Below are 24438 nucleotides of genomic sequence, written 5' to 3' on the forward strand. Positions count from 1 at the left end.
GGCCATTTGGGTATTTATAAAATCATTCGGGGGCCGTACAAAATTATCAACCTAAAAATTTGCCTGTTATATTTGGTCAAAAATTTAATTACCTCACCCCTAATGTGATGGCTGCAACTATTTCTCTTTGGTGAGGTGTGTGATGTTAGCTGGTATTGATGATGTTGCTACTCGCAACTGGTTTTCCAGGTTTGCGTCGGTCAGTCGGGAGCGCAGTCGACTTTATGGTGGTAAGCTTTGAAAAGAACTGCTGGCGGGTACAGCTGGCTGGTACAGCTGGCGGGTACAGCTGGCTGGTACAGCTGGCTGGTACTGCTGGCTGGTACTGCTGGCTGGTACTGCTGGCTGGTACTGCTGGCTGGTACTGCTGGCTGGTACTGCTGGCTGGTACTGCTGGCTGGTACTGCTGGCTGGTACTGCTGGCGGGTACTGCTGGCTGGTACTACTGGCGGGTACAGCTGGCTGGTACTGCTGGCGGGTACAGCTGGCTCAGGCTGGTACTGCTGTGGGTATTGCTGATTCAGGCTGGTACTGTGCTGTAGGTATTGCTGGCTGGTACTGTTCTGTAGGTACTGTTGTGGGTAATGCCGACTCTGGCTGGTACTGCTGTGGGTACTACTGGCTCTGGCTGGTACTGCTGTGGGTACTACTGGCACTGCTGTGGGTACTGCTGGCTCTGGCTGGTACTGCTGTGTGTTTTGTTGGCGGTAAATGCTGGCTAGCAGCGGCGCCGCACTGGAGGAAGAGGCGATGTTTACTGTATTGGTCGCAGGCGGAGTGCATTTGATATCACTCCGCCTGTGACTCACTCAGACTGTCAGAACGGAGCCGGAACTATACAGGAAGCATTGGCTCCGTTCTGACAGATCAGCTGAGAGACACAGACTCCGCTGCACGGGGGGCCGGACCAAATGACTTAGAGGGCTGCATACGGCCCCCGGGACATAGGTTCCCCACCCCTGCCTTAAAGTATAACTAAAAGCAAAACTTTTTTTTTTAGCTTTGGATAGAGTGCAGATGGATTAGAATGCTTGTCAGTTTGTATTGCTGTGTGCCCAAGTTAGAGAGATTCATCCTCTATTCGTCCTGTTCATCATTGAAAGTAAAAAAATCCCAAATTTAGGGTTGTCCCCAGTAAAATAATAGAGGGGAAACCTTCCAATGAGGACACTAGTTCTGATGATCTGGGGGTCCCCCAGGAAATCCCTTAATTTTCAGGGATTTCCTCTCACTTCCTTTCTGGCTATGGGACAGGAAGTGAAGGGAAATCTCCACAATAGGTCAAAAAGATAGCAAAAAAAAAAAAAAAAATTGCCTAGATTTCCATTTTAAAGAACTTAATCGGTGACTAGTGATGGCCACAGGCATGTTTGTGTCGAGCCTGCGCCAGGAAGCCGTCACTGCACACAGCCAATCATAGGGAGTGAGGCATTTTCTGACTGACAGCTGCACATACACATGCAGCCTGGGATTGGCGGTGTGCAGTGCCGGCTTCCTGGAGGGTTCGATCCAAACAGGCCTGAGCCAATTGCTATAGGCGACTATGGCAGCACCATCCAGCCCATCTCCGATTTCATTCCGGCCTATAGCAGTTAACATGCTGTTGGCTAAAAATTACTTTAAAGCCTCTGAATGAGTATAAAGGAAGATCAAACATTCTTGGACAACCTCTCACTCTTGTACCCAACAACAGATGTACACTGCAATACTAGAATATATGAATGATCGCAAAAGACAAACAATACAAAGCATTTATCAATGGGAGTGGAATGCTATCTGGGTTGGGATAACCGATCCAAAACTAATTCTTCTATGGGAAAGCAAAAACTTTTATTTGATGCTATTGGGGGGGAATAAAATAAAAAATTTGCAGGCACACTGAAAAGCAAATTCTACTGTATGAAATGTTGCAGGTAGCGCATGCACATCACACATCATTCAAATAGTCAATAAAGGGGATTTTAGGGGCAGGAAGAGACTTAAAGAGCACAAGGAAGCTTACCTTTACTGTCTTGTCCTTTTGGTCTCTGCGATTCAAAACGAGAAAAAAATAAAATCAGAAAAGTGCTCCAGACTGTGTGTATGATATACTGCAAGGTTCAGTCTTTCAGCGATTTTAAACAGTCATATGTACACAAACTGAAGGAGAAGTGTGTCGCCCTTCCACACTCATGCTGATCATTAAATGAGTTGTAAAGTCAGAAGGTTTTTAATCTTAATGCTTTCTGTGGCACCCTCCCCAGCATCCCCTTATACTTACCTGAGCCCCCCCCCCCCTCTGTCCAGTGATTTCCATGAGTCCCTCGGCTGTCCAGGAATTGTCCTCCTGATTGGCTGAGACACTGCAATGGCATCATTGGCTCTCACAGCTGGCAAAGTCAGTTAGCTAATCAGGAGAGAGAGAGGGGGCGTGGCCAAACTGCAGCTCTATGTCTGAATGGACACGGTGCTGTAGCTCGGCTTGGGTGCCCCCATAGCAAACTGCTTGCTGTGGGGGCACTCAGAGGGAGGGAGGAGCCAGGAGAGCCGAAGAGGGATCTGAGAAGAGGAGAACCCGGGCTCCCCTGTGCAAAACCAACCGCACAGATGAAGTATAACATGTTTGTAATTTAAAGAGAAAAAAAAAACACCACCCAAGACTTTACAATCACTTTAAGTATACAGATTAGAACTTCTTACTGGCTGCCATAGACAAAGCACTTGTAATCCAATCATTGCCAATCACACATCTATACTACTCCTGTAATCCCTCTGCGTACAAAACGTGACAGTGAATGTAGATACATACCTAAGAAAACTTTAAGGCTGGGTTCACACATGTGAGTTCCTCTGCATCCAATTCGCATAACAGGCAAGTGTGATCATCTCGCAATGGAGCCGCTTCACACAGGACTGGGGCGGGGGCGTTGCAGCATTGAAAAAGGGGTCATGTGCGTCTTCTGGTCTGATTCAAGCGCAACTTCAGGCAAAAAGACCCGATCTGAACCAATGCACAGGGACGCACCGGACCCCAGGCATGATCCCATGGCCGCAAAAGTGTTAAAGTTGCCTTAAGTGGTTGTAAACCTCGGACAAAAAATATGAAAAAGCATTTCCCTCTATGTTGTGCACTTGTCTCAAGAGAACCAAGTGTCATTTGTGTCTGCTGCCTCGTTCCTCTGCTATCAGCATGAACCACTTCTGACAAGTTTTCCTGACACCAAGAGAAAAAAAAAGGCTCCAGCACACAGCCTGTGATTGACAACCTTAGCTCTGTTCCTGTGTGCTGTGTGAAGGGGGGCGTGTTCACTCCTTCCAATCAGCCATCAGAGCTCTGCTCACCAAGCTCTGCAGTGTAATTTCTGCTCTCCATCCCCTTTTTTCTGACCGATCAGACAAGCTTTAGAAATTCTGGCCTTAGAATGAAGAGAAGACTGCAGGCAAATCGGTACAACATATTTAGGAGGTTTTGTTTCATCTCTGTATTACCTGTAGCAAGTCACTTTATTGAGTATATGTAAGGAATTACAGCCACTTTAAACCAATTTAAAAGTTCAATGTGTCCCTACCCCAGCACGCTAAAAATAAAATGCTAATTTTTTTTTTTCTTCTAGAGGAGGCTTTAAAACAAGAATACGGTCCCCAGTCTTTCCCCCTGCCAGTTCCGATGCGCCACCCGGCCCCTCAAAGCTGCTTTTATTGCTGATCTCTGACCAGTGGTATCGCTATCCCTCTCGCCAACATCTCTTACTAGTGTGGGCCGCGCGTCTTGCGTTTGCTCGGGCACGGCAGCCTATTCATTTGAATGGGCTGCTGGGCCGCGTGAAACGCACAAGGTGCATGCACCTTCTTAAAAAGGTGGGCGCAAGGAAACTGCTGTGGGCTGAGGTGTGGGGTTGCCATTCAGAATGAATGCAAGAGCAGTGAGATTCGTCTGTGATCATCAATGCGATCCGCGCAACACCCTAGTGTGAACCGAGCCTTATAAACCACCATGAGCCCAGTAATATATGTGCAGACATAGGAGTGCTCACAAATAGGCAATGGAGAAAAGTGCTAGATTGCAAGTTATTAGAAGATCATATACTTTATATGCTCGAAGATGATTTGGGGGCACAATAAATTTTTGCTAGACCTGAATACAGCTTTAATGTGGAGGTTACAATGAAGCCTAACTCCAGGTTTACCTTCGCTTTAAGCCCATTCACACTAGCGCGACCTCCAAGTCGCCTCATAAAGGGGGCGACTTCTAGCGCAACTTTTAGCGCGACTTGTGAATTTTTTTACGCGACTTGTATGATAGACTACTTTGAACGACTTTGTATTTGGCCAATCAGAATATGAAAAAAGTGTCCCTGTGAAGTTTCATCTCTGTAGCATGTCCAGAACCAGAAAAAAAAAAAAAAAGCATTTTTCTTATCATTTTTATAAGAACAGGAATACGGCTCCTCTCCACCTGGCATTTATTCTTGCAAGCATTTATCGGGCATTTTTGGAGGCAGGCATGACTTTTTTGGATTCAGCGTCTGGGGGGGTCTAAAAAGTGTACCTGTGAAGTTTCAGCTCTGTAGCATGTCCAGAACCCACACTGCTGTATTAATAATAAGAAAAATGTTCTTTTTTTTCTGGTTCTGGACATGCTACAGAGCTGAAACTTCACAGGTACACTTTTTAGACCCCCCCAGACACTAATCCAAAAAAAGTCATGCCTGCCTCCAAAAATGCCCGATAAATGCCTGCAAGAAAAAACGCCGGGTGCAGAGAAGCCGTATTCATGTTCTAATAAAAATAAGAAAAATGCTCTTTTTTTCTTGTTCAATACCATTTTTATGGAAAGTCGGATCACAAGTCGCTTCAATTAAGATAAGGAGGCGACTCCCATTGAAGTATTGGGACAAGTCAAATCACAGGTCGCCTCAAAGTAGTACAGGACCCTTTTCTGAAGTCGGAGCGACTTCAGTAGTGCCAATTAAGACGGCACTGATTGATTAACATTGTTTTTGTTATGTCAAGCGACCTGGGGCGACACAAGTCGTCTCATAAGTCGCGCTAGTGTGAATGGGCTCTAGTTTGTTATGCTAAAAGAGGGGGGGGGGGGGTTGATGTCACAATAACTTCTTGAGCCAATTAGAGGAAGCCTTGTATTCACTGATAAAAATATAAGCCATCCTGTGAATGGCTGAGCAGCGATCTGTCACCAGTTCAGCAGGCAGCACTTAATTACTCCCATTGTCCCCATCCATGAAGAATAGCAACAAGAGACGCTGCTCTTTAACAAACTTTACACTTCACCTTGCCACTCCCTTCTCCAATTACATCTCCATGTCAATATGGTATTGTTCTTGTATACCGGCCCTGGAGAAGACTGCTCTGTTTTCAGTACATAGAACCCATACAGGTCCCTTCCCAACGCTCTCTTCCACTTTGGCCTTTGCACATTTTGTAGTGGAATTAAAATGGACAAAACTGGATTTTAATGACATGCTTACACTTATGTCCCGTATTGTAACACAAGAACATAAGTTAAGTTTGTTGCTTACGCCCCCAGCCAGGTATTCCTTATAAAAAGGCAAATCTCCAAGTTTCACAGCTGGATTCTAAGTCTTGTTCCCGACACTATTCCTCTAGCTCTGTAGGACTATGCCATACAAGTGATCCGGTGGTTGGCAATAACTCACCAGCGGCAGACCATTTGCCTGTTACAAAGTCTTTTCCTCGGTCTTATAAGCCAGGGGGTCTCCAAATGTTCTAAACAAAGGGCCAGTTTACGGGTTTCCACAGACTTTAGGGGGGGCCTGACAGTAGCCAGTGGGAGTAGTAAAAACGGTCCCGATGTCAGTGGAAAAAATATTGCCCCTATTGTTTGTTTGAGTCAGAGGAATTGTGCAAGTGGGAGGAATTGTGCCCCGTCCTCTGTCACTAGGCCTGATCATTGGCGTAATTCAGAGGAACGGTATCCCATCGTCATTGATGAAATTCAGAGGAACGGTGTCCCATCGTCATTGGTGTAATTCAGAGGAACGGTATCCCATCGTCATTGGCGAAATTCAGAGGAACGGTGTCCCATCGTCATTGGTGAAATTCAGAGGAACGGTGTCCCATCGTCATTGGCGAAATTCAGAGGAACGGTGTCCCATCGTCATTGGCGAAATTCAGAGGAACGGTGTCCCATCGTCATTGGCGAAATTCAGAGGAACGGTGTCCCATCGTCATTGGTGTAATTCAGAGGAACGGTGTCCCATCGTCATTGGTGTAATTCAGAGGAACGGTGTCCCATCGTCATTGGTGAAATTCAGAGGAACGGTGTCCCATCGTCATTGGTGAAATTCAGAGGAATGGTGTCCCATCATCAGCATCATTGGGCCCCATCGGTGTAATTTAGAGGAATTGTGCCCCATCACCAAGGTCACTGGGCCTCATCATTGGTGTAATTCAGAGGAATTGTGTCCCATCATCAGCGTCATTGGGCCTAATCACGGCTGTAATTGTGCCCCATCATCAATGTCATTGGGCCTCATCATCGGTGTCATTTAGAGGAATTGTGCCCCATCATAGGTGTCGTTGAGGGTAATTGTGCCACATCATCGATGTCATTGGACTCCATCATTGGTCTAATTCAGATGAATTGGGCCCTATCATCTGTATCATTGAGGGGAATTGTGCCCCATCGTCAATGGGCCTCATCATTGGTGTCATTTGGAGGAATTGTGCCCCATCATAGGTGTTGTTGGACCCCATTATTGGTGTAATTGAGGGGAATTGTGCTCCATCGTCAAGGTCATTGGCCCCATTGTTGATTTCACTGGGAGTAATTGTGCCCCCTTCATTGGTGTCAGTGGGAGGAATTATGCCCCATTGTTGGTATAATTGGATAAAATAGTGCCCCAAGGGCTGGATAAAAGCAAGCAAAGGCCCTGGGCTGCAGTTTGGAGATCATTGTTTTTACCGTCAGAGAGGTAAGGATGTGGAATTCTCTTCCACAAGCAATGGTATCGATAGTGTCAAAAAACTATTAGATGGGCACCTTGTATACCCCTTTATGTTGTGGTCTTCAATGTACTATTGACAGCACACAGATCATAGGTTGAACTGGATGGGGTCTTTTTTATAACCTCACTATGTAACGGTTCTAGACAATTTGCCTCTATAACCTTCATATATTTGGCTGCAATCTTTTTGCCTTTGATTCTGAGCAGGTCCTGCCCATGAAAAAGACCCTTAAAGCATGTTGCTCCCACCACCATGCTCGACAGTGCAGGCAATGATTTCCAGGTCACAACCAATGCTGGGCTTTTTGATCGGCTCATTGTTTTGTGCTAAGGCTAGGTTACATTTTCACCTCTACGGGCCATTTCTGTGTCTTCTCACAGACCTTTAACTAAACTCCAAAAAGGACCAAACATTTTTTTTTTTTTTAACATAGCTTTCTTCTAGAAAAAATAAAAAACTGGGGCCTTTATAAATTATTTTTTTGTTCATCCAGACCAATTTTGTGAAATCCTAATTAAATGCAGGGTGGAACACTCCAAAAAGTAAAAGAGGTTTGAGGAACTACAGGAATTCTCCATTTATATGTGCTGGCTTACAATGGGTGTACACCACCTCGTGGATTTGGCTCTTTACAGTTTTATGTCTCTTTTATACTCCAAACCACCCGATTGGAGTCTTATTAAGCAGCAGATGGCCCATCCTCCCTCATAATGCCTGGAGTAGTTCTTTAAAAGGGGAGGGGTAAAAACTTATTATAGTCACCATATCAAGTCCTTATTGTAAAGTAATGTCTATACTGTTTGATTCTTCACCATGTACCTACTGTAACTGCCAGTGTGTGCAACCTCTCTGTCTACCCCTTATAAGTGCTAACATTCATTCCTCCTGAGCAGAACCACCTATGGGACTTGAGGGAAATGACATAACGAGACATGAAGATCCGTGAAAGTAGGACCCATCACATTTTTTTTTTTTAATACAAAATATCACCCATAACCTGCATGTGAGAAGATTTCACAAAAAACGAACACCTTTCAGACATGGACTATATACAGGCTGAATGTTATCTGCTGGGAGACCTTCACAAGGCCACCAATCCGGCAAGCAAAGAGAATAAGGCCCCTTTCACACTATCCGTCCATCGGATGGACTCAGTTTATCTCAGCGGGGGATCGATCCGCAGATCCCCCGCTGAGCAGGAGAATGACAGCTGTTCTCCGCGCTGTTTGCGGAGATATAGCTGTCAGTTCCCCATGCATCTCTATGGGGGAATCGGATGGGAACGGACCGTCGGTCCGTTCTCATCCAATCTGATCCGCTGGACGGATGGAAAATAGGGTTTCCATCCGTCCAGATTTGAAACAAAAACCCAGCACATGGCTGCTGTCAGAAGAGAGCTTTGTGCTGTTTACATACACAAAGCTCTAGTGTTACGCTGTCACTCTGATAATGGATCCCCAACATCAATCATTGGCCGGGAACCGGTGATCGGAATATGCTGAAGCCAATAACAGGACTGCCAGGTGGGCAGACATGCAGAATTATGTGTACACACGCATGCATGTATATATATATATATACACACACACATACACACACACACATTATATATATATATATATATATATATATATATATATATATATATATATATATATTAGGGCTGGGCGATATGGCTGAAAACTGTATCACGATATCAGTGTTTCATATCGGTCGATATCGATATATATTGATATTTTTTATTACTCATTTAAAATAAGGACCCTAGGGTCAGAATGCAGGGTACTGGCATGGTGCAGGAGAATGCAGGGCGACTGGCATGGTGCAGGAGAATGCAGGGCGACTGGCATGGTGCAGGAGAATGCAGGGCGACTGGCATGGTGCAGGAGAATGCAGGGCGACTGGCATGGTGCAGGAGAATGCAGGGCGACTGGCATGGTGCAGGAGAATGCAGGGTGACTGGCATGGTGCAGGAGAATGCAGGGTGACTGGCATGGTGCAGGAGAATGCAGGGTACTGGCATGGTACAAGAGGATCCAGGGTTGTGGGCATACTACAGGAGATGCAGTGCTGTGGGCATGGTACAGGTAGACTATGCCCGCAGCACTGCATCCCTTGTAGTGTGCCCGCAGCCCTGCATAACGGCAGGTAGTGAAGCTGTTTCACTTACCTGTTCCAGAGGCGCCTTCGTTTTAAAAATGGCGCCGCCCGGCGCCGATACGTCATTGCGCACGCGCCACCTCCGCTCGTGTAATTTCGGCTATTCCCGGCCTCTCCTGAGCGGCGGCGGCGCGTGTGCAATGACGTGTTGGCGCCGGGCGGCGCCATTTTTAAAAGTTTAAACCCGTCGGAGCGGACTTTGATTTATCGTTCAAGTTTTCCTATTGCTATCGAGCACGGGACTATCGCGATACCTATCGGTATCGATTTATCGCCCAGCCCTAATATATATTATTATATATATATATATAAAAAAAAAAACATACACAATTCTGCACATCCAGCCTGCACTGTAGGAGCAAAACTACATTGCGTGATCAGCAAGTGGTCAGGCTTTAAAAAAAAATAAATAAATAAATAAATAAAACCTGGAAGCTGATTGGTTTCTTTGCAGAGCTGCACCAGATTTTGCACTCTCCGGTTTTAGTAAATTTCCCCCCCACTGAAGAGCTGAAAGAGTAACGGTGTCTAATTGTCATAAGTTGTAGAAAAGTGGTGATCTGGGTAAATTCAAGTGGTTTAGAACCCCCAGCGAATTTTGTTTTTGTGTCCCCATTTCACTTTAACACACAATGGTAAATACAATATGAAGAAAAGCACAGAAAATCAGGAGGTAGAAGAATGTTGAGAACTGGAACTTGGCATGCAGCATGACAGTAAGGAGGAAAGGTGGACGTCATTGTGGTAGGGGTGATGGGAGATCTAGGAGGTGGAATTTAAATTTATAAAGGGGGGGGGGGGGGGGGTGACAAGCAGTCGCAGGAAGAAAAAAAAAAAAACATTTAGTTTAGATTGGGGGGGGGGGGGGGGGGGAGTACAGGTACAAATTTGAAATAGCAAGGGACATTTGGGGGGGGGGGGGGGGATTTAAAGTATGGAGGCTATTTGAAAAGCAGAACAGTTGCTAGGACATAAGGAGATTGTGATACTCTGAAGAGGGCTCTCAGACTGATGAGAAAGGAAGAATGCCTGGAATTACAACAGAATACTTGTATATAAAGGATAGAAAGATACATTAAAGTGGAACTTTACCCTTAACAACTTGATATTAAAAAAAAAAATACGTTCTTTAGCAAGGAACATATTAAATTAGGGTGTGCTGTAAATTGCTTCAAGCATTGCTCTGGTTTCTTGTTACTGGAGGCTGCCATTTTGCTGAAGCCCAGGGCCCCCGAGCAGCAATAAATCTTTAGGCTGTCAGCAGGGCAGCCTCTAGTGGCTCTGATTTTCGGCACAATGCCTAATAATAAAAAGCAAGTGAGCATGTGCAGATCAGGGTGAGACAGTGCAATACTGGATTTTAAACAGTATAGACACTTATTTTTAATGTTTTACATAGCTATACCTGCAATGGGCCAGCCTAAAGTCATCTAGCAGGACTTAGCCACTTGCTTACCAGGCCAATTCTGACACTTCACTCATATGTTAAAAAAAAAAAAAATTTTCTTTGCTAGAAATTAAACTTAGAACCCCCAAACTGTGTGTGATATATATATATATATATATTTTTTTTTTCCTTTTTTTTAGCAAAGGCCACAGAGAATAAAGTAGTGGTCATTGCAATTTTTTTATGTCACACGGTATTTGCGCAGCGATTTTTTTAAACGCAATTTTGGAAAACACACTTTAATGAATTAAAGAACAAGACAAATAGCCGATTTTTTTTGTAAAATATGGAAGATGATACACCGAGTAAATAGGTACCCAACATGTCATGCATTAAAATTGCGCCTAACTACGTTACTTAAAAATCTCCATAGGCAACACATTCAAATTTTCTACAGGTTACTAGTCTTGTCACAGAGGAGATCTAGTGCTAAAATTATTGCTCTCGCTCTAACGTTCGCAGCGATACCAAACATGTGTGATTTGAACACCGTTTACATACGTAGGCATGACCTACACATATGAGTTTACCACTGCGAGTGAGAACAGGGGGGGCGGGGCTGTTTACATTTTTTTTACTATTTTATCACTTTTTTATTTTTACACTGTCCCTTTATTTTTTGATCACTTTTATTCCTATCACAAGAAATGTAAAAAAAATAAGATTAAAAAAAAAAAAAAAAAAAAAAAAAAAAAGGGCCTTTTTTCATTTGGTGCATCATGAACCAGGCGCATCATGTCGTCTCTTAAGTCCTCCTAGGCTATAGAGATGGGCAGAGGCAACCCCTCCTGCCGCTTCTAAAAGTGATCCAGCAGCAAATCCACTGCTTGGACCACTTTTAACAGTTAGAGAAATCGCCAGCTGAAAAAAACAATACCGGGGGGGTTATGGCATATTGCCTCAGCCATAACCCCGGTATTCCACCTCCTACCAAGGATGTCTTTTGACTATGGCCCAGTAAAGAGGTAAAAGTATAACTACAAGGCAATCTGTTTTTGTATAGTGGAGTGGAATTAGAATGTCTGTCAGTTATTATTGCAGTGTGTGTTCTCGTTAGGGAGAATCACCCTCTCTTTGTCCTGTGCCCATTATCATTGAAAGTCTTAGGAAAAGTAAGAGGGGAAATCTTCCGAGGACACTAGTTCTGGTTGCCAGGGATGTCCCCCCAAGGAATTCCCTTTGTTTGCAGGGATTTCCTCTCATTTCCTGTTTTGGCTCTGGGACAGGAAGTGAAAGTAAATCTCCCCAATGGGACAAAGAGGACAAAAACTGACTGGGGTTAGAAGCCTTCCTTACTCTATCCAAAATTCCTATAGTTTAACTTTGTTATAGTTTATAATATATTCTACTTTAATTTTCTGACTAAAGTTCCACTTTAAGGAAAGGAATTTGGTAGATTTTGAGAAGGATATTAGGCAGATAACCCCTGAATAGATATTGTGGGGTTAACGAAAGAAGGATGCAGGATAATCAGGGAAGAGTTTACTTAAAGTGGAATATATAGATGCAAAAAAAAAAAAAAAAAATTGACTTCTTAGGCACATGCACACACTAATATATAGTGTGTGTGTGTGTGTGTGTGTGTGTGTGTGTGTGTGTGTGTGTGTGTATTAAAAAAAAAAAAACACAAGACAAAATACATATAAAAACACATGAAATCAACCTAGTGTGATTGAATATCTGACCAGACCACAAGCTAGCACTAGCTGGGATCAGCTGGCAACCTAAAGCCCAGTACTGGTAGCCAGTATAGTTGGAAATGGTCAGCACCAATGTCAGAAGCTCTACGTGTTTTGCAATATTTCGCTTCTTCAGGAGCTCATTTAATATTCTAAATGGAAGAATAAACAACCATAAGTACATTTTAAAACTGATTTAAACAATTTTGGCTAATGGGGTAAATCAAAACTGAGATAATTCGATAAGTGCTTGATGTCCAAGGGTGGAAACCAGCATGCAGGGAAGCCAAGGACAAATGTGAGGACGCACACGGTACCAACGCCATAACAAAGTGACACAAGAGTGTGCCTTATAAAGCAGAAAATGGAACTGTAGCCAAGAGGTAGAGAAAGCGAGACACTCAACCTCCTAAAAACAAAGCTAGGTAAATGTATGGAGACACACCCCACATATCTCCACCAATGGGGCAGAGAGGCATAACAAGCTCCTCCTCACAATAACACCAACGCATGTGGAATAACGCAATCAGATCAACTTGCATGATAGTAATTTTGTATCACCTACAGAAAAATATATATTAGAGCTGCACGAGTAATCATTTAAAACAAAAAAAAAATTTGTGATCTTGATCCCCCTCACGATCTTAAGAGCCGGTTCACATTAGAGCGATACGACTTGCCAGGGCGACCTCACAAGTCACGGTGCGAGGAGCGGCCGGCACGGACTTCATAACATTGAAGTCTATGCAGGTCGCTCCGGGTCCCCCCAAAGAAGCTCCGGACCCTTTTTCTAAGTCGGAGCGACTTGTGTCGCTCCTATTAGAACGGGTCCGCAGCTTCCCTATGCCAGGCGACCTGTCAGGCGACCAGGTCGCCTGACAGGTCGCCTTAGTGTGAACGGGGTCTAAAAACGGCATTTCCTCGATTCTTACAGAGCCGTTATCTGCTTATTCACAGCTGTAAAAAAAACACCCAAAAAAAAAAAAGCCTTCAGCAAAAGTTTATCAACATTGTTAAAGAGGAAGTAAACCCTCCTCGGCAAGTTGTACCTATAGGTGATCCTATGATAAGGCTTACCTATAGGTACTGTAAATATCTCCTAAACTTGTACCGTTTGGAGATATTTACCTTAAATGCAGCCAGTGACATCACTGGTGCATGCACTCTGAAGGATTGGCCACTCGTGCCGTTCCTTCAGAGCCCTGTGCCGTGACTGTCAGCTCCCGTGCACAATCGCAGGTCCAGCCAATCAGGTGACCGGATGACGCAAACCCGGAAGAAGGGTGACCGAACATGTCACCCATGGGAGAAGTGAGCGGTCGGCGCTTCGGGGCTTCGTTCTAAGGTAAGTATTTCATAAAATACTAGCTCATTATGTTGGTCTTACAGGTGTACTTTTTGAAAAAAAAAAAAAATAAATTCTGAGGTATACTTCCTCTTTAAGGCTGCTAGATAACTATAAAACACAATGTTTTACAATGTATCATTTCCTTCTTTTAGAACTTCCATCTGTAAGGGAGGGCAGTTTAACCTCTTATAGGCTAAACCTTTTTATGACATTTGTGGCTTATAAGTTAAAATCAGTATTTTTTTGATAGAGAATTACTTAGAACCCCCAAATATTATATATATATATATATTTTTTTTTTAGCAGAGACCCTAGAGAATAAAATGGTGATCGTTTCAATCTTTTATGTCACACTGTTTGCGCAGAAGTCTTTCAAACGTAACTTTTTGAAAAAAAAATACACTAATGAATTAAAAAAAATAAAACAGGAAAGTTAGCCCAATTTTTTGTACAATGTAAAAGATGATGTTACACCGAGAATGGTGATCTTTATTCTAAGCAAAAAAGTTGTGATTCTCATTTTATCCAGAATTGTGCAGCTCTAATATGTATAAAAAAAAAAAAAATAATAATATGAGATGTGTACTACATTCACAACAGAACCAGGGGAATATGATAGCCTATAAAGCCTGTATTATCCCTTAACTCAGCCTTTTCAACCAGGGTGCTGTGGCACCCTGGTGTGCCTAATGGATTCTTCATGGGTGCCTTGGCAAAAAATTGCCACAGGTTTTTACTGTGTAGAACTACAACTCTGGGCACTGTGCGGGTCAAGCCACTGCCACCCTGGGCACTGTGCGGGTCAAGCCACTGCCACCCTGGGCACTGTGCGGGTCAAGCCACTGCCACCCTGGGCACTGTGCGGGTCAAGCCACTGCCACCCTGACAACCCTGGGCACTGTGCGGGTCAAGCCACTGCCACCCTGACAACCCTGGGCACTGTGCGGGTCAAGCCACTGCCACCCTGACAACCCTGGGCACTGTGCGGGTCAAGCCACTGCCACCCTGACAACTAGTGACATCACTGGTTGATAAGGACAATGACGGGTGCTTGCACAGCATCCTTATTTACTCCTCCTCATCCCTTCTCCATCAGCACTGGGGTCACATTAGCCAATAGAAGAGAAACTGAGGGAGAAGAAAACCCTAGAATACTAGTCCATACCAGTTTGCAATAGTGGAGGAATAAATCACTTCTAATGTTGGATGGCCCATGTGTATGGATGTTTCTGCATTATGTAAAACTATTCGTTTGTTTTGTTTTTTTTACATTTTAGAATGGGGTGCCTTGAGCGTGTGCAGAATTGTTAAGGGTGCCACATCCAAAAAAAGGTTGGTAATGTATGGATGCTCACCTCACAATACACTCATGGGAAAATTGCCCAGGTTGCATTGGGGATAAGGGTTGCGGCGTATTGAGGTTACACCAGGGGGCATTGCGCCCTAGCGATGCCTCCTACTAAGTGAGCTGTTCCGTCCCAGCCGGCTCTATGGGCGAGTGGTCACCGATCGTTCTCGCATGCACACTGTGTGACTCCAGCATGCACACATCAGACTGGCCAGGTTGGGACTCACATAAAAGGTGCAATTGGGGGGCCTTTTAGCATCAGACACCCCCACTCACTTGTATGGGCAGGACGTGTGGCCATCCCTGGTGACCCTGGTATGTGGAATACTCTGATTGATTCTACTCTTGGCTACTGTGATATCTGTTTTCATCTGTGTTATCTTTATCATACACTTTCTATGAATTTTTTGGATGCTCCTTTGGTTACTTGATTACCTTTTACATTGCAGATCCTCACATTGTAGCAAATCCCCTGTTGTTGGTAACTTAGTGTTATGCAGTTGCTCTACTTCTAATGCAACGTGTATTCATGCTTTCAGCTGGATACCGCCTACCTCGATTGTTTATTGTTAGACATACTCGCCAACACTTCAACCTGGGCAATTTTCTCTTTTCTCATGAGTGTATTGTGAGGAGAGCATCCATACATTACCAACCATGATAAGCTAAGGGATAATGCAGCCTTCATGGGCTGTCATATGCCCCTGGTTCTGTTGAGAATGTAGTACACCTCACATGTTTATATATTTTTATACAGTACATACATATTTTCTTTAGGTGATACAATATTACTATCATGCAAGCAAATCTGATTGCGTTATTCCACATGCGTTGGCGTTATTGTGAGGAGGAGCTTGTTATGCCTCTCGATGCCCCATTGGTGGAGATATGTGGGGTGTCTCCATACATTTACCTAGCTTTGATTTTAGGAGGTGGTATATCTCGCTTTCTCTACCTCTTGGCTACAGTTCCATTTTCTGCTATAGGGACACTCTTGTTTCACTTTGTTATGGTGTTGGTACCGTGTGCGTCCCCACATTTGTCCTTGGCTTCCCTGCATGCTGGTTTCCACCCTTGGACCTCAAGCTCAGTTTATCTAATTATTTCTGTTTTGATTTACCCCATTAGCCAAAATTGTTAAATCGGTTATAAAATGTACTTCTGTTTTTTTCTATCCATTTAGAATATTAAATGAGCTCCTGAAGAAAGCGAAATATCGCGAAACATGTCGAGCTTTGGACATTGGTGCTGACCATTTCCAACTGCACTAGCTACCACTACTGGGCTTTAGGTTGCCAGCTGATCCCAGCTAGCGCTAGCTTGTGGTCTGGTCAGATATTCAATCACACTAGGGGGGGGGGGGGGGTGTGTGTGTGTGTGTGTGTGTGTGTGTGTGTGTGTGTGTGTGTGTGTGTGTGTGTGTGTGTGTGTGTATATATATATATATCTTTTTTTTTTTTAATAAATCCTTTTGATTCTATATATGCATGCCTTAACGTCCATTTATTTTGTTTATATATATATATATATATATAGTCCAGGGATCCTCAAACTACGGCCCTCAAGCTGTTGTGGAACTACACATCCCATGAGGCATTGTAAAACTCTGACATTCACAGACATGACTAGGCATGATGGGAATTGTAGTTCCTGAACAACTGGAGGGCCATAGTTTGAAGACAACTGGTCTAGTCAATAGGATGGGGCACCTAATACCATCTATTTCTGCACCCACGGTACCACCCCGGGTTGGTGAAAGTCCAGGCTAGATCCAAGCTTGAAATGGCTTCTACCCCCCTCCTAACTTCTGTTATAACTACCCTGTAGAAGAGAGAAGCTTGCCTTGTACTTACCTATTCCCAGGGCCCTCCAGTCACGTGATCGGCTCCGAGCGGCAGCTTCAGGGGAGGGGACAGACAACAATGGATGACATCATTGCCCATGCATTCAATCCATCATTGGCACTCTTCCCTGAAGCCGGCCGCTGGGGGGGGGGGGTGGAGGAATCACATGACCGGAACTGGAGCACTCTCGGAGGAGAGGCAAGTATATATGCATCTTCTACAGGGTAGTCGGAATAGGAGTTTGAAGGGGGTGGGAGGTGATTTAAGCTTAGGGGACAGATACTGAGGGCTAGAAAAAGATGGAGGTGGAACAGGACAGATGATAGAGAAGGGATAGATATGAAGGACAGCGAAGGAGAACACCACCAATCTTAAAGTATAACTAAAACCTACTGTAGGAGAGTCTAAAGAAGTACCAAACACAGTTACTATGTGATGCACATGCCTTTACCTTCTCTGAAAGAGCCAAGTCCTCCTTCATTTGTGTCTCACATGTTCCCCCTCCTAGACACTGCTGCTCGCAGTGGGCAGTGCAATCAATCCAGAAAGCAGTGAGCAGGACTAAGTGTAGCCAGGTGCTGATTGACAACTCCAGCCAACATCACACTGTGGTGAAAGCAGACAGCCTACACAAGAGTGACAATTCTGCTCTGAATTCAGGAGCAGTGCAGCATTATTGTCACACCATCATAGAAAGCTGCATAAGTTGGACGTCTGCAGGACAGACAGATATCGGTGGGACTTTGAATTAGGTGATGCAGCACATCACTTAAATTCAGAGACCCTAGTACAATTTATAAACTATGGTAAGGAGCGGGAGTTTGGGTTGTAGTTCCTGGTAGATATTGGATGAAGTCCTTGGACTATGTAAATTTGATGAGAACATTACTAGGAAAAAAATCTGATGAGCAGTTGCAAGGAAAAATAGTGGGTGGTCAGGGAACCTCAAGAGAAATTCTGCAGAAAGAAGGGAAGTAGGCGATCATGATAGTCATAGGAAGCGGGACACAGTAGCTAGGCTAGCAAAATATTAGAGAAAGATTTGAAGCGATATCAGATGCTGGGGTTTTAAAGCCAATGGGGAAATGCATCAGGAAGGTGTTGGGGAGATTTTTGGAGGAGGAGATTGCCGGGAAGGCACAGGACAGATGTTTGGAGGAGATTGCCGGGAAGGCACAGGACAGATGTTTGGAGGAGGAGAATACCGGAAGGCACAGGACAGATGTTTGGAGGAGGAGATTGCCGGGAAGGCACAGGACAGATGTTTGGAGGAGGAGATTGCCGGGAAGGCACAGGACAGATGTTTGGAGGAGGAGATTGCCGGGAAGGCACAGGACAGATGTTTGGAGGAGGAGATTGCCGGGAAGGCACAGGACAGATGTTTGGAGGAGGAGATTGCCGGGAAGGCACAGGACAGATGTTTGGAGGAGGAGATTACCGGAAGGCACAGGACAGATGTTTGGAGGAGAATACCGGAAGGCACAGGACAGATGTTTGGAGGAGAATACCGGAAGGCACAGGACAGATGTTTGGAGGAGGAGATTGCTGGGAAGGCTCAGGACAGATGTTTGGAGGAGGAGATTACCGGAAGGCACAGGACAGATGTTTGGAGGAGGAGATTACCGGAAGGCACAGGACAGATGTTTGGAGGAGGAGATTGCTGGGAAGGTACAGGACAGATGTTTGAAGGAGGAGAATACCGGAAGGCACAGGACAGATGTTTGGAGGAGGAGATTAGCGGAAGGCACAGGACAGATGTTTGGAGATTATCGGGAAGGCACCGGACAGATGTTTGGAGGAGGAGATTATTGGGAAGGCACCGGACAGATGTTTGGAGGAGGAGATTATCGGGAAGGCACCGGACAGATGTTTGGAGGAGGAGATTATCCGCAGGCACAGGACAGATGTTTGGAGGAGATTGCCGGGAAGGCACAGGACAGATGTTTGGAGGAGGAGATTGCCGGGAAGGCACAGGACAGATGTTTGGAGGAGGAGATTGCCGGGAAGGCACAGGACAGATGTTTGGAGGAGGAGATTACAGGAAGGCACAGGACAGATGTTTGAAGGAGGAGAATACCGGAAGGCACAGGACAGATGTTTGAAGGAGGAGAATACCGGAAGGCACAGGACAGATGTTTGAAGGAGGAGAATACCGGAAGGCACAGGACAGATGTTTGAAGGAGGAGAATACCGGAAGGCACAGGACAGATGTTTGGAGGAGGAGAATACCGGAAGGCACAGGACAGATGTTTGGAGGAGAATACCGGAAGGCACAGGACAGATGTTTGGAGGAGAATACCGGAAGGCACAGGACAGATGTTTGGAGGAGAATACCGGAAGGCACAGGACAGATGTTTGGAGGAGAATACCGGAAGGCACAGGACAGATGTTTGGAGGAGAATACCGGAAGGCACAGGACAGATGTTTGGAGGAGAATACCGGAAGGCACAGGACAGATGTTTGGAGGAGAATACCGGAAGGCACAGGACAGATGTTTGGAGGAGGAGATTAGCGGAAGGCACAGGACAGATGTTTGGAGGAGGAGATTGCTGGGAAGGTACAGGACAGATGTTTGAAGGAGGAGAATACCGGAAGGCACAGGACAGATGTTTGGAGGAGGAGATTATCGGGAAGGCACCGGACAGATGTTTGGAGGAGGAGATTATCGGGAAGGCACCGGACAGATGTTTGAAGGAGGAGAATACCGGAAAGCACAGGACAGATGTTTGAAGGAGGAGATTATCCGCAGGCACAGGACAGATGTTTGGAGGAGATTGCCGGGAAGGCACAGGACAGATGTTTGGAGGAGGAGAATACCGGAAGGCACAGGACAGATGTTTGGAGGAGGAGATTGCCGGGAAGGCACAGGACAGATGTTTGGAGGAGGAGATTGCCGGGAAGGCACAGGACAGATGTTTGGAGGAGGAGATTGCCGGGAAGGCACAGGACAGATGTTTGGAGGAGGAGATTGCCGGGAAGGCACAGGACAGATGTTTGGAGGAGGAGATTGCCGGGAAGGCACAGGACAGATGTTTGGAGGAGGAGATTGCCGGGAAGGCACAGGACAGATGTTTGGAGGAGGAGATTACAGGAAGGCACAGGACAGATGTTTGGAGGAGGAGAATACCGGAAGGCACAGGACAGATGTTTGAAGGAGGAGAATACCGGAAGGCACAGGACAGATGTTTGGAGGAGAATACCGGAAGGCACAGGACAGATGTTTGGAGGAAAATACCGGAAGGCACAAGACAGATGTTTGGAGGAGGAGATTGCCGGGAAGGCACCAGACAGATGTTTGGAGGAGGAGATTGCCGGGAAGGCACAGGACAGATGTTTGAAGGAGGAGATTACAGGAAGGCACAGGACAGATGTTTGAAGGAGGAGAATACCGGAAGGCACAGGACAGATGTTTGAAGGAGGAGAATACCGGAAGGCACAGGACAGATGTTTGGAGGAGAATACCGGAAGGCACAGGACAGATGTTTGGAGGAGAATACCGGAAGGCACAGGACAGATGTTTGGAGGAGAATACCGGAAGGCACAGGACAGATGTTTGGAGGAGGAGATTGCTGGGAAGGCACAGGACAGATGTTTGGAGGAGGAGAATACCGGAAGGCACAGGACAGATGTTTGGAGGAGGAGATTAGCGGAAGGCACAGGACAGATGTTTGGAGGAGGAGATTGCTGGGAAGGTACAGGACAGATGTTTGAAGGAGGAGAATACCGGAAGGCACAGGACAGATGTTTGGAGGAGGAGATTAGCGGAAGGCACAGGACAGATGTTTGGAGGAGGAGATTATCGGGAAGGCACCGGACAGATGTTTGGAGGAGGAGATTATCGGGAAGGCACCGGACAGATGTTTGGAGGAGGAGATTATCGGGAAGGCACCGGACAGATGTTTGGAGGAGGAGATTATCGGGAAGGCACCGGACAGATGTTTGAAGGAGGAGAATACCGGAAAGCACAGGACAGATGTTTGAAGGAGGAGATTATCCGCAGGCACAGGACAGATGTTTGGAGGAGATTGCCGGGAAGGCACAGGACAGATGTTTGGAGGAGGAGAATACCGGAAGGCACAGGACAGATGTTTGGAGGAGGAGATTGCCGGGAAGGCACAGGACAGATGTTTGGAGGAGGAGATTGCCGGGAAGGCACAGGACAGATGTTTGGAGGAGGAGATTGCCGGGAAGGCACAGGACAGATGTTTGGAGGAGGAGATTGCCGGGAAGGCACAGGACAGATGTTTGGAGGAGGAGATTGCTGGGAAGGCACAGGACAGATGTTTGGAGGAGGAGATTACAGGAAGGCACAGGACAGATGTTTGGAGGAGGAGAATACCGGAAGGCACAGGACAGATGTTTGAAGGAGGAGAATACCGGAAGGCACAGGACAGATGTTTGGAGGAGAATACCGGAAGGCACAGGACAGATGTTTGGAGGAAAATACCGGAAGGCACAAGACAGATGTTTGGAGGAGGAGATTGCCGAGAAGGCACCAGACAGATGTTTGGAGGAGGAGATTATCGGGAAGGCACCGGACAAATGTTTGGAGGAGAATACCGGAAGGCACAGGACAGATGTTTGAAGGAGGAGATTGCCGTTAGGCACAGGACAGATGTTTGGAGGAGGAGATTGCCGGAAAGGCACAGGACAGATGTTTGGAGGAGGAGATTGCCGGGAAGGCACAGGACAGATGTTTGGAGGAGATTACCGGAAGGCACAGGACAGATGTTTGAAGGAGGAGATTGCCGGGAAGGCACGGGGCAGATGTTTGGAGATTATCCGCAGGCACAGGACAGATGTTTGGAGGAGATTGCCGGGAAGGCACAGGACAGATGTTTGGAGGAGGAGATTGCCGGGAAGGCACAGGACAGATGTTTGGAGGAGGAGATTGCCGGGAAGGCACAGGACAGATGTTTGGAGGAGGAGATTGCCGGGAAGGCACAGGACAGATGTTTGGAGGAGGAGAATACCGGAAGGCACAGGACAGATGTTTGGAGGAGGAGAATACCGGAAGGCACAGGACAGATGTTTGGAGGAGGAGATTGCCGGGAAGGCACAGGACAGATGTTTGGAGGAGGAGATCGCCGGAAGGCACAGGACAGATGTTTGGAGGAGGAGATTGCCGGAAGGCACAGGACAGATGTTTGGAGGAGGAGAATACCGGAATGCACAGGACAGATGTTTGGAGGAGGAGATTGCCGGGAAGGCACAGGACAGATGTTTGGAGGAGGAGATTGCCGGAAGGCACAGGACAGATGTTTGGAGATTACCAGAAGGCACAGGACAGATGTTTGGAGGAGGAGATTACCGGAAGGCACAGGACAGATGTTTGGAGATTACCAGAAGGCACAGGACAGATGTTTGGAGGAGAATACCGGAAGGCACAGGACAGATGTTTGGAGATTATCGGGAAGGCACAGGACAGATGTTTGGAGGAGGAGATTGCCGGGAAGGCACAGGACAGATGTTTGGAGGAGATTACCGGAAGGTACAGGACAGATGTTTGGAGATTACCAGAAGGCACAGGACAGATATTTGGAGATTACCAGAAGGCACAGGACAGATATTTGGAGGAGATTATCGGGAAGGCACAGGACAGATGTTTGGAGGAGGAGAATACCAGAAGGCACAGGACAGATGTTTGGAGGAGGAGAATACCGGAAGGCACAGGACAGATGTTTGGAGATTACCAGAAGGCACAGGACAGATGTTTGGAGGAGATTATCGGGAAGGTACAGGACAGATGTTTGGCTAGGTGGGGAGTATTCTATGGGATCAGAGAAAGAACTTGGGGTTCCTCAAGGTGGCATAAATCAAATGCTGGAGATGGGAACTCTGGGGGGCACAGAGGCAGATTTCGGGAAAAGGGAGCGTTAGGGAGGAGTAAAAGGGAAGATGCCAGAGACGGGTTACAGGATACAGATGTTGGGGGAAGAAGTTATTAGAGGTGAATGTTAAAGGGAATATTATGGTGAAACAGGAGCAAGTGTTAAGAGTGAGTGTCAGGGGCAGATATTGGGGGGGGGGGGGGTATCGGAAGCAGATATCAGAATAGGGCTATAAAAAGCACATGTTGGGGGGAGGGTTTCAAGGAGGTAAAGTGTCAGACAAGGGGAAGATACAGATGTTGGGGATGAGATGTTGATGAAATGCAGATGTAGGCAAGACTTGATGCCAAAAAGGAGCAGATGTTGGGGGGGGGGGGGGTATCAGAGGGAGTGGAGGTACAGAAGTGGGGACATTGGAAAAGGTTTAGGTAGGGATGTTGGAGGAAGTTTTGGAATTGCTGTGAGTGGAAGATAATAGAAAAGGGTGTTGGGGGGTGGACAAGGACAGATGTTGAGAGGAGGAATCAGGGGAGTAAATGGTCAAATGTTCTGGGTGGGGAAGTGAGGATGGGCAGAGCTGTTGGGGAGGGGGCATCAGGAGATAAAAGATAATGAGAAGGGTGCTTTCTGTATGGGGTACAGGGGGAGAGAGGGCAGATGTTGGAAAGGGGGGGGGGGGGGGGGGAGTATCAAAGAGAAGATGTTAGAGAGGTGGTGAAAGGGACAAATGTTGGGGGCAGACATTGGGGGGGAGGGGGAACTATCAGAGGGCAAATGTCAGGGGAGAGGGGAGGTGTTGGTTTTTTTTGGAGGGGCAATTCTCAGGGTTGGAGTAGGATCAGACCCCTATGGGGAGGAAGATTATGGGGGGGGGGGGGGCAGGATCAGACCTCAATGTGGGAGGAGGTTTATTAGGGGGGCAGATTTAGGGGCAATAAGGCTACTAATTGGGCAGATGTTGGGGTGAGGGGGTGTTGGTTTTTTTTTTTGGTGGGGGGGGTCTCAGGGTTGGAGTAGGATCAGGTCCCTATAGGGTACGGATATTAAGGGGAGAAGCTATCAGGATGCAGATATTGGGTTATTGGGGGGGGGGGCAGATCTCAGGGGCTGGAGTAGGATCAGACCCCTGTGGGGGAGGATTATTAGGGTGGCAGATTATCGGGAGGTGGGGCGTTGGTTTTTTTTTTTGGGGGGGGGGGGGTCTCATGGTTGGACTAGGATTGTGGCAGGGAGGATTATTTGGGGAAGAGGGGTTTTTGGGGGGCAGATCTCAGGGAAAGATTAGACCCCTGTGGAAGGAGGATGAATATTAGGGGAGCAGACATTGGGGGGGGGGGGGGCAGATCTCAGGGTTGGGGCAGGATCAGACCCCTGTGGGGGAGGAGGCAGATGTTGGGGGTGGGGGGGTTGTTGGAGGCAGATCTCAGGGTTGGGGTAGGATCAGACCCCTGTGGGGGGAGGATTATTAGTGGGAGGGTGCTATGGGGGGGCAGTCGTTGGGGAGGGGGCAGATCTCAGGGTTTGGGTAGGATCAGACCCCTGTGAGGGGAGGATTATAAGGGGGAGGGTGCTATAGGGGGGGGCAGTCGTTGGGGAGGAGGAAGATCTCAGGGGTTGGAGTAGGATCAGACCCCTGTGGGGGGAGGATTATAAGGGGGAGGGCAGTAGTTGGGGAGGGGGCAGATCTCAGGGTTTGGGTAGGATCAGACCCCTGTGGGGGGGAGGATTATAAGGGGGAGGGTGCTATAGGGGGGGGGCAGTCGTTGGGGAGGGGGCAGATCTCAGGGTTTGGGTAGGATCAGACCCCTGTGG

General features: G+C 46.6%; 1 protein-coding gene across 3 annotated transcripts in view; it reads right to left on the bottom strand.

The window, feature by feature from the left end:
- YTHDF1 (YTH N6-methyladenosine RNA binding protein F1) overlaps window positions 1-24438 on the bottom strand; it is a 70334-nt gene that overhangs the window by 45208 nt on the left and 688 nt on the right. For all 3 annotated transcript variants that reach the window (XM_082272580.1, XM_082272579.1, XM_082272578.1), the window contains exon 2: window positions 2003-2027. In XM_082272580.1, coding sequence (XP_082128706.1) covers window positions 2003-2027 — 25 coding nt within the window. The remainder of the gene's footprint in view (window positions 1-2002; window positions 2028-24438) is intronic.

Source organism: Pelophylax lessonae (genome assembly GCF_965119305.1).
Source record: "Pelophylax lessonae genome assembly, chromosome: 11".
Taxonomy (NCBI): Eukaryota; Metazoa; Chordata; class Amphibia; order Anura; family Ranidae; genus Pelophylax; species Pelophylax lessonae.